Source organism: Ovis aries, chromosome 1 (genome assembly GCF_016772045.2).
Source record: "Ovis aries strain OAR_USU_Benz2616 breed Rambouillet chromosome 1, ARS-UI_Ramb_v3.0, whole genome shotgun sequence".
Lineage (NCBI taxonomy): Eukaryota > Metazoa > Chordata > Mammalia > Artiodactyla > Bovidae > Ovis > Ovis aries.
The window spans coordinates 18,762,021-18,771,986 of record NC_056054.1 but is presented as its reverse complement, the minus strand read 5'-3'; the positions used below and the strand labels follow the sequence as shown (position 1 = coordinate 18,771,986).

The following is a 9,966-nucleotide window of genomic DNA, read 5'->3' as shown; positions in this document are numbered from 1 at the left end:
GTGATCATCTGGGTCATGAAGATCTTTTTCGTACAGTTCTTCTGTGTATTCTTGCCACCTCTTCTTAATATCTTCTGCTTCTGTTAGGTGCATACAATTCCTGTCCTTTATCAAGCCCAATTTGCATGAAATGTTCCCTTGGTATCTCTAATTTTCTTAAAGAGATATCTAGTCTTTCCCATTCTGTTGTTTTCCTCTATTTCTTTGCATTGATGGCTGAAGAAGGCTTATCTCTTCTTGCTATTCTTTGGAACTCTGCATTCAGATGCTTATATCATTCCTTTTCTCCTTTGCTTTTCACTTCTCTTCTTTTCACAGCTATTTGTAAGGCTTCCCCAGACAGCCATTTTGCTTTTTTGCATTTCTTTTCCATGGGGATGGTCTTGATCCCTGTCTCCTGTACAATGTCACGAACCTCATTCCATAGTTCATCAGGCACTCTATCTTTCAGATCTAGTCCCTTAGATATATTTCTCACTTCTGCTGTATAATCATAAGGGATTTGATTTAGGTCATACCTGAATGGTCTAGCGGTTTTCCCTACTTTTTTCAATTTACGTCTGAATTTGGCAATAAGGAGTTCATGATCTGAGCCACAGTCAGCTCCCAGTCTTGTTTTTGCTGTCTGTATAGAGCTTCTCCATCTTTGGCTGCAAAGAATATAATCAATCTGATATCAGTGTTGACCATTTCGGTGATGTCCATGAGTAGAGTCTTCTCTTGTGTTGTTGGAAGAGGGTGTTTGCTATGACCAGTGCATTATCTTGATAAAACTCTATTAGTCTTTGCCCTGCTTCATTCCACATTCCAAGGCCAAATTTGCCTGTTACTCCAGGTGTTTCTTGACTTCCTACTTTTGCATTCCAGTCCCCTATAATGAAAAGGACATCTTTTTGGGGTGTTAGTTCTAAAAGGTCTTGTAGGTCTTCATAGAACCGTTCAACTTCAGCTTCTTCAACCTTACTGGTTGGGGCATAGGCTTGGATTACCATGATATTGAATGGTTTGCCTTCCAAAAGAACAGATATCATTCTATCATTTTTGAAATTGCATCCAAGTACTGCATTTCAGACTCTTCTGTTGACCATGATGACTACTACATTTCTCCTAAGGGATTCCTGCCCACAGTGGTAGATATAATGGTCATCTGAGTTAAATTCACCCATTCCAGTCCATTTTAGTTCACTGATTCCTAGAATGTCGACGTTCACTCTTGGCATCTCTTGTTTGACCACTTCCAATTTGCCTTGATTCATGGACCTAACATTCCAGGTTCCTATACAATATTGTTCTTTAGAGCATCGGACCTTGCTTCTATCACCAGCCCCATCCACAACTGGGTATTGTTTTTGCTTTGGCTCCACCCCTTCATTCTTTCTGGAGTTATTTCTCCAGTGATCTCCAGTAGCATATTGGGTACCTACCTACCTGGGGAGTTCTTCTTTCAGCATCTTATCATGTTGTCTTTTGATACTGTTCATGGGGTTTCAAGGCAAGAATACTTTGGCCTAGTATAGTCACCTTCAGATACTTGTCCTCACAGCATGCTGTATGTTTCCTACATCCCTCTTCTACAAGGTTGTGACCTCCTGGGGTGGAAGCCTATTTTTCCCACCATTGCAGTATACATAGCGCACTCTTGCCCACTCTGGTTCCTATCTGCTCCTGTTCCTCAGTGAATGTGATGGGTCACCAACAGATCTCTCTTGCACCCCAACAGCAACCTGTTCTGCTGACCTTACCAGAAGGGATGCCAAGAGACCAGCTCTGGCCCACTAAGCCTGGGATGCTCCACTCCATGGAAGGGACTCAGTGCTCAGGTAGAAACCAAAGGGACTTCGGATACCTAAGACTCCTGTCCCTGGGGCCAGAAATTGGTCACAGAAGATTGCCCTCTGCCCCAATTTTTAAAAATCAGATCCATTACCCTGGCTCACAATTGGGGTGAAAGCCACCAGGATGCCAGGCCCAGGTATAAGGGAGTCACTTAGGAAACAGACCAAGGTGTCCTGCAGGACAGGGTCAGGGTGGAAGGGAGAGAGGCAGGCACAACCAAGGCCACGAGAATGCCCCCAGATGCCCAGAAGTCTGAGTCCACAGAGGTTTGACTCTTCTCCTTGGCAGCATGGAGCACTTTCAGAACTTTTGTCCATGATCTTTCTGCCTTCCAGCAAGGCACTGTCATTCTCTGAGTCCTTACTGTCCAGCACAGAGCATGATCAAAGGCAGACATCCAGGAAATGGGAGACCCAACTAGCCCCCATAAACCCTTTAGGTCTGACTCAGGCACCTCTTTGAGAAGTCTTTCTTCCTTGACTCATCCTTTCGTTTTCTCTGAGCCCCTCACTCTGAGTTGTTCCTCACAGCTGTGGTGCTGTCTGTATTGTGGGTTCTTTCAAGAACATGTGCTGAATGAAAGGAAGCTTGCAGGTTGACTTTCCTCAGAGCAGATTACCAGATCCAGCTTCCCTCTGCTTGGAATTCTCTCCTTTCATCTGATGGGTTTCTTTCAACACTAAGGGGTTACTAGATGTTATATACCCTTCCTTACTGAACTCAGAGGTCACCTCTTCCAGAAAGTCTTTGACCTTCCCCCTTCAGGTATTCCTCCTCTCCATGGCCATTGCACCAAGGTGGACCTCTCAGCCTCTAGACCAAGATGGTCTCTGGGCCACAGGAACCAGACCTGACTCATTTCACTGTGGCCAGCTCCTGGCGGTGCTGGGCTAGGAGACACCTGTAGAAGATATCACCTCTAAGGTAAGAGATCCACCTCTGAAGTGGGCAGCTCCTGATTGGGATCCCAGCTCTGCTACTTGAGGACTTAGGCCAGTTCCTATTAGTTTGCTGGTCAGTAAAACAGTAAGGCTGAGGTCCAGAAATGCGGTTCTGAACTAACTGTGGTTGAGTCATTATGCCCTTAACCCCAGGGGAGGGACAGGGCAGAACAGGCCCTGTGATAGCTGATTTAGGAGTCCAGGTACCTGGGCTTGGTGGGGAGCAGAGGGGAAATTACAGTGGGGTTCATCCTTCTCTGTCCCAGTCTAACATCCTCCACCCACAAGTCACCTAGAAAACAGAGCGTGGAACATGAACTAAGCATCAGTGTTTTATTTGGGTGACAAAAACCCAGGGCATTGAGGATGAGAAAAGGGGCACAAGGTAAGGAAGAATGGGAGGCGACAGCACAGTCTGCTCCATGACAAGCCTGGAAGAGGCGCAGAAGCTGTGTGCACTGGCTGCCGGTGAGGCCTCCCCATGGGAGAAATGGCCTCCCCACGGGAGAAATCCTGCACCAGTTCAGGCAAGGGAGGGAAGAAGAGGCAATTTATCTGCCTGGATTTCTCCCAGCTCCCAACAGTCAAACACTATGCCTGGAGCATTAACTCTTTCACACTCCTGGGTTGCTAGTGGCTACTTGAGATATCAGATCCCATGTCCTGTGGGGAGCATTTCATCCAAGTCTGGAAATGATGGGAGGAGACGAACTGGATATGTGGCTAGTGAGTGCCAGAGAGCATTTGATATTGTACATAAGACGTGTTCACAACAGTCCAATACTGTTTTTCTCACTTATCAGAAGAGGAAACCTGGCACAATGGTCAAAAACCTTTCCCAAGGTCACATGGCTAGTAAGTGGTAAATTCAGGATTTGAACATACTCTGGCTCTGGAAACTGTCAAAGACCAAAATAAGGAACTTGGATTTTGGGTAGCAGGCAAAGGAGAGTCGCTATAGGTTTCAAGCTGGGAGTGACATAAGATAAAGAGCTTTTGAATAAAGCTCCAATTCTTTACTTTGCTCCATCTTCCCATGTAGCTGAACTTGGCACAAGTAGGTGGCCCCAGAGATGTGAGGGCATCCAGCAGTTTCTGAGGAGCCCTGACTGGGTCCAGAGCTCATATGGGCTTCACCATTGCCTCATAATCTTAGTGTCTTCATCAAAGCCTACACCCACCAAAGAGACTAGCTGGTCAGAGGCACGCATGATCTGGGTGGAGAAGCCAAAATGAGGGGATGAGCAGATTGACCTAAAGACCAGGAGTAGGAGGAAGACCAGCCACACATCCACTGTCTGCCGGTGGGTCTGGAGATCTTGGAGTCCTCATATGAGTCCTTTGGTGTTGCCTGAGATGGTCAGATCTCATGAACTGTCGGCCGCACTGGTCACATTTATGTGGTCGATGTTTGGTGTGTATCCGAGTATGTCTTCCAAGTTCATCAGAACGGAAGAAGGACCAAGTACAGGCTTCCCACGTGCATTTATAGGGCCGTTCACCTGGGGAATGACAAGGGAGAGAAGGGATTTAGAGGAACAGGCTAGCAGGTCGGAGGAAAGGGGTCTGACTTGATGAAGCAGAGCTGTCTATGCTGAGGGATCAGAAGGAAAAATGTAGGAAGGCAGTGAGGAGATAGTGTAACGAGCAGTCTCCATCATCTCAGCACAGGCGTGACAGACTGTGGGAAAGCAGGTCAGTGGGGCCAACAGAGCTTGATCCCAAGCTTTAAGGATGACGGGCTAATTCCAAACCAGGGGTCCCCCACAAATCTAAAACCCAGAGATTTCTCCACCCACCCTACATGTCTGATACTTCGTTTACCTGTGTGTTTGCGTTGGTGACTCACGAGGTGGGAGCGCTTAGTGTAAGCTTTTTCACAGTTCTCATAGTCGCAGCGGTAAGGCCTTGAAACGGGGGATCTCCGCCTAGGTGCCTTTTCCTGGGTCCTGGAGTACTGCTGCTCTACTCTTTGTGGAGCAGGTATGGGCTGCTTAGGTAGGAAGGGGTCTTCTTGGGAGACTGGCTGGTTCACAAAAGAGCCCTGGGATTTAAAAGCCAGCAATACTGGAGATCCGCCTGGGGACATCCCAAAGTTGTGGGGCTCTCTAGGAGGCAACATCTGAGCCACAGGAGGGAGCAGTGCTTGGGCCTCAGTGGAAGGCACGGTTGGATTTAATAATGCTTTAGGTGGTAAAGGGTCTCTGTTAGAAGCTACTGTTGGGAGGCCAGGATAAGACATTGTTCGCATTCTGATGTGGGACATCATTGGGATTCCACTGGGAGGTGAGGCTGGTGGCCCATTAAGGGGCATCCTTAGATTCCCACCAAAGGTCATGGCCATCCCTGGAATATTGGGCTCTCCTAGGGGCATCATCTGGGGTTCCTCGAAAATCATCATTCCTGGCTGTGAAGGAGACATTCCTTGAGTGAAAGTCATCTGGGAAGGGGTGAAAGTCAGTTGGGGGCAGTAGCTCACATGGTGGTCAGGCAGTGCCATACTGAACTGTGGCCCCATTTCACTGGCATTCTGCCTGGGTGCCTCAGCAGAAGCCAAGGGGATCCTCTGCAGCTCTGTGCACTGAGGGATGTGTTGAATGCCTAATGGACTATGGTTCCAAGAGGTGTGCATTCCACTGCTTCCGGTAGATGAAGACATGTTCAAGATGGACATTGACTTCTCAGCATCCTTGGAGAAAGAAAGTCAGGGGAGATTCACCATAGCTTAAACCACACTTCCACGTGTCCCCATTTCTAGACCTCCCCTTAATCCAAGCCCTTATCATCTCTTGTCTGAATTATCACACCTTCAGGCCATTCTCCAGTTTGGGTTTCCTAAAATGCAAGTCTGGGGGACTTCCCCGGTAGTCCGGTAGTTGACTCCTTGCTTCCACTGCACGGAGCTTGGGTTCGATCCTTGTTCAGGAAACTAAGATCCCACATGCCATACAGTGTGGCAAATAAATAAATAAAATGCCAGTCTGGCTGACAGAAGCATGGTGGAAGCCCAGAAGTGACCCATGCCATTCTACCTGCTTAGCATGCTTTTAGTTTTATTTCATATAAAGTATAAAGGGCAAATAAAATATTCCACAATCTGTACTTTCAGCTATGACTCTTGAGAAAACTCTCAAATTCCAGATAATGTTTAAGTGTGAGGGTGTAAGATCATCCCAAACTAGCAGAACAGGTTCAGAAAACCATAAAGGTAAGAAGAATGGAGGGTTCAGATAGGTCTTGGCTTTGGCAAAACTTAGAAACCATTCACAAACATTTACCTACAGAAGAGGCTCTCGGGAATTCCCTGATGGTCCAGTGGTTATGAATTCACCTGCCAATGCAGGGGACACAGGTTGGATCTCTGGTCCAGGAAGATCCCATATGCTGCTGAGCAAGTAAGCCTATGCGCTACAACTACTGAGCCCTCTCTCCTAAAGCCTGTGCTCCAGCAGAAGTCATTGCAATGAGGAGCCCACTCACCACAACTAGAGAAAGACTGTGGGCTGCAACAAAGACCCACCACAACCAAAACTAAATTTAAAAACTTTAGAGGTACTAATTTAGGGGGGGAAAAAAGGCTCTCATCTGAGTTGGAATGCAGTGGTTAAGTCTGAGATCAAGCATTGGAGGAAGTGAAATAAAGGGGATGACTTTTAAGAGCCCTTTTTGAAAGGGTCGGGGATTGTCTTGCAAGTCAAGGGTAGTAATCCTTGACTGACTGATACTAAGGGAAAAGAGAAGAGATTGGTGGTAGAATTTCTTGAAACAGGACACCATCCAAGAATCATATTTTTTAAAATTGACAATTACTGTTGCAATAGAGAGAGCTCTTGAGCTGAGAAACTGGGAATACAACCCCAGTATCTCTCCAGAAAAGACCAATCCATTCAAATATGAAAACCAAAACATGAGCAAAATACAGTATCCACGAAAGATACTAAAACACCAAAACAGAAATTGAAGATTGTAATTTCTCAAAAGAGAAAGAAAACTCACCAGAAAAGTGTTGTTGAAGATCAAGGAAAAATGAACAACATTCAAACACAAGTTAAAAAAAAAAAGGAAAACAAAACTTCAAGCAATTGCAGCTTTTACCAATTACAGGAACACCACAGGGTAGACAGAGGAATTCAAAGAAGTTATGTCCAGACAACAGACTATGAGTAATAATAGAGGGGAAGGAGGCAAAGAGACAATGATAAGGGAAACCATAGGGGCTGCCGTGGTGCTAACAGTGTTTCCAAGGTCCTTATTCTGTAATATCTGTTAAACTGTGCACTTATATTTACACTTTTGTTTGAGTGCTATTTATCACAATAAAAAGGTTTTAACATAATACCGTGAGAAATCTGGATTTTCAGCATAAGTGAAATTATAAAAATCAGAAACAAAAATAAAGCTATATTGAAATAGGAAATATTTGATACAAGCACAAATCCCTCATGCTCAGATTTTTGCCTTCAATTCCATTCCTTACTAAAAGGAAGAGTCGGGAGAATTTCCTGTCTCCAAGTCTGGAGCAAGGAATGAATAAATGAACCTGGTGCTTCTTATTGTGCCAGAAAATAAGGGAACTTCCCAAGATAATTCAGTTCAGTTCAGTCACTCAGTCGTGTCCTACTCTGCGACCCCATGAATCATAGCACACCAGGCCTCCCTCCCTGTCCATCACCATCTCCCGGAGCTCACTCAGAGCTCACGTCCATTGAGTCCGTGATACCATCCAGCCATCTCATCCTCGGTTGTCCCCTTCTCCTCCTGCCCCTAATCCCTCCCAGCATCAGAGTCGTTTCCAATGAGTCAACTCTTCGCATGAGGTGTCCAAAGTACTGGAGCTTTAGCTTTAGCATCATTCCTTCTAAAGAAATCCCAAGGTTGATCTCCTTCAGAATGGACTGGTTGGATCTCCTTGCAGTCCAAGGGACTCTCAAGAGTCTTCTCCAACACCACAGTTCAAACACGTAAAATGGACACAGCTGAAGTTGACACCAGGGAAGATAGTAGAGTAGGAAGCACCAGAAATTCACGTCTCTGACTGTAGAATTACTTTGGAACAATGGACTTGTGACTTCAAGGGAAGGTGTGAAAGGTAGGCTGCAGTTAATTTCAGTCCGTTTCAGTTCTTAGGTAGTTAGTGGCTATCCCCAAACATCCTGGGTCCCATACAAGGAAGCTGTGCACACATTTCTGGAGCAGCCTGCCTCAACTTGTGGGAACCAGAGTGGGCAATGAAAACTTTGTGCTCCAAATAATGGGTATTCTGTGTTCTAATCACTAACTGCTGTTTCTGATCATGAGGTGCAGAAGGAGGTGGGAAGCCGTTGTTCCAGCTCCCACTGCAATCGTCACAAACCTCCTCCTCCAAATGACAGCACCTACAGGGGATTTGAAAGGACCGGCACCTATTTCTCTCTCTCTCTCTGGCCATGTTGCATGGCTTGCAGGATCTTAGTTCCCAGTCCAGATATGGAACCTGTGCCCCTTGCCGTGGAAGCACAGAGTCTTAGCCAGTGGAGCGCCAGGGAAGTCCCTGGCATCTGTGTTTTTCTCCCTTCATTTTTCCCTTTTTCACCTTTTGTGAACTAGTATAGTTAAAAGCTTCCCAGATGGTTCAGTGGGGAAAGAATCTGCCTGCAGTGCAGGAGACACAGGAGAAGAGGGTTCAATCCATGGATCAGGAAGATACCCTAGAGGAGGAAATGACAACCTGTTCCAGTATCCTTGCCTGGAGAACCTCATGGACAGAGGAGCCTGGTCTGCTACAGTCCTTGGAGTTGAAAAAAGTCAGACACGACTGAAGCAACTGAGCGCGCGCGCGCGCACTCACACACACACACACACACACACACACACACACACACACACACACACTCACATACTCCAGAGCAACCACATATATGGAAAATTTAGAAAGTCACCACACATACCTAAGAAAAGATCCAGACTCGTAAAATATCTGGGAAACCTTAAGCTTACCTCTCAGGCTGATGCTGTCACAGAGACAACATACACCAATTTAAACTATAAACAAAATCAGTAAAACCCCGAGGAAGAGGAAGAATTTTATTTCCAGAGTTCCTACATCATAAGATTCAAATGTCCTGTTTTCAACAACAAAAAAATCATGAGTCATAAAACGACAGGGATGTTATGACCCATTCAAAGGGGGGAAAAAATAAACATAAATGTCTAAGACGAGATGATGAACTTTCTACACAAAGAATTTAAAACAACTATCTGTCTTAAAGATGCTCAAAGAGCTAAAAGAAGATGTGGACAAAGTCACAAAACTGATGTTTGAACAACATGATAATTTTGATAAAGACAGAAAACCTAAAAATAAGCTAAAAAGAAATTCTGGAGCTTAAAAATATAATAACTAAAATAAAACTGACTAGAGGGATTCAAAAGCAGATTTGAGTAGGCAGAAGAATCAGCTAATTTGAAGACAGGACAATTGAAATTGTCAAATTGAGGAACAAGAAGAAAAAAAGATTGAAGAAAACTGAAATGAATACCGAAAGGACCTGTGGGACAATATCAAGCAGATCAACATAAGCGTTGTGGGAATCCTAGAAGAGAGAGAAAGGAGCAGAGAGACTGCTTGAAAAAATAATGGGTGAAAACATCTCAAATGTGGTGAAAGGCATGCATATAGCCCCCCAAAGAGCTCAGTGAATTTCAAGTAGGATAAAATCAATCAAGGAAATCCTCACTGAGACACATTATAATCAAACTGTCTAAAGACAAAGAGAACCTTGAGAGCAGTAAGAAAGTAACGCATCACATATCAGGGATCACAGATAAGACTATTAACAGGCTTCCCATTAGAAAACTTGAATGCCAAAAGACAGTGGGTTGATATATTCAAAATGCTGAAAAAACTGTCTAACCAAAAATCTTATAACTGGCAAAACTGTCCTTCAAATATGAAGGAGATATTAAGTTATTCCCAGATAAATGCTGGAAGAGTTTATTACCATTAGAGCATCTTTTGTTCTAATGAGGTGACTCTTGGTGACCTTCTGGATAGGGGCTGGTCACCAGAAAGACCAAGCCATCACTAGAAGCTTGGAATTTTGGGCCTTATCCCTCATTCTCCAGAGACAAGAGAGGGCCTAGAAAGTGAATTAATAATTGATGATGTCTACATGATCAAGTTTCCATAAAAATCCCCTAAGTACAGAGC

General features: G+C 44.9%; 1 protein-coding gene across 1 annotated transcript; it reads right to left on the bottom strand.

Annotated features, from left to right (window-relative positions):
* Positions 1-3,098: 3,098 nt before the first annotated feature.
* Positions 3,099-9,031, bottom strand: KLF17 (KLF transcription factor 17). Its single transcript, XM_042242868.2, has 2 exons — positions 4,602-9,031; positions 3,099-4,279 (listed from the first exon to the last, which is right to left on the bottom strand). The coding sequence occupies exons 1-2, from the start codon at positions 5,449-5,451 to the stop codon at positions 4,032-4,034; spliced, it is 1,098 nt and encodes a 365-aa protein (XP_042098802.2). The 5' UTR covers positions 5,452-9,031; the 3' UTR covers positions 3,099-4,031.
* Between the last annotated feature and the right edge of the window lie 935 nt (positions 9,032-9,966).

What these genes read in the sequence shown, in the direction of transcription:
- KLF17 (XM_042242868.2), bottom strand. Translation starts at nt 5,451, where the DNA reads ATGTCCATCTTGAACATGTCTTCATCTACCGGAAGCAGTGGAATGCAC. An exon ending in TCACCAACGCAAACACACAG is followed by an intron (nt 4,280 to 4,601) that starts GTAAACGAAGTA and finishes GTCATTCCCCAG; the next exon opens with GTGAACGGCCCTATAAATGC.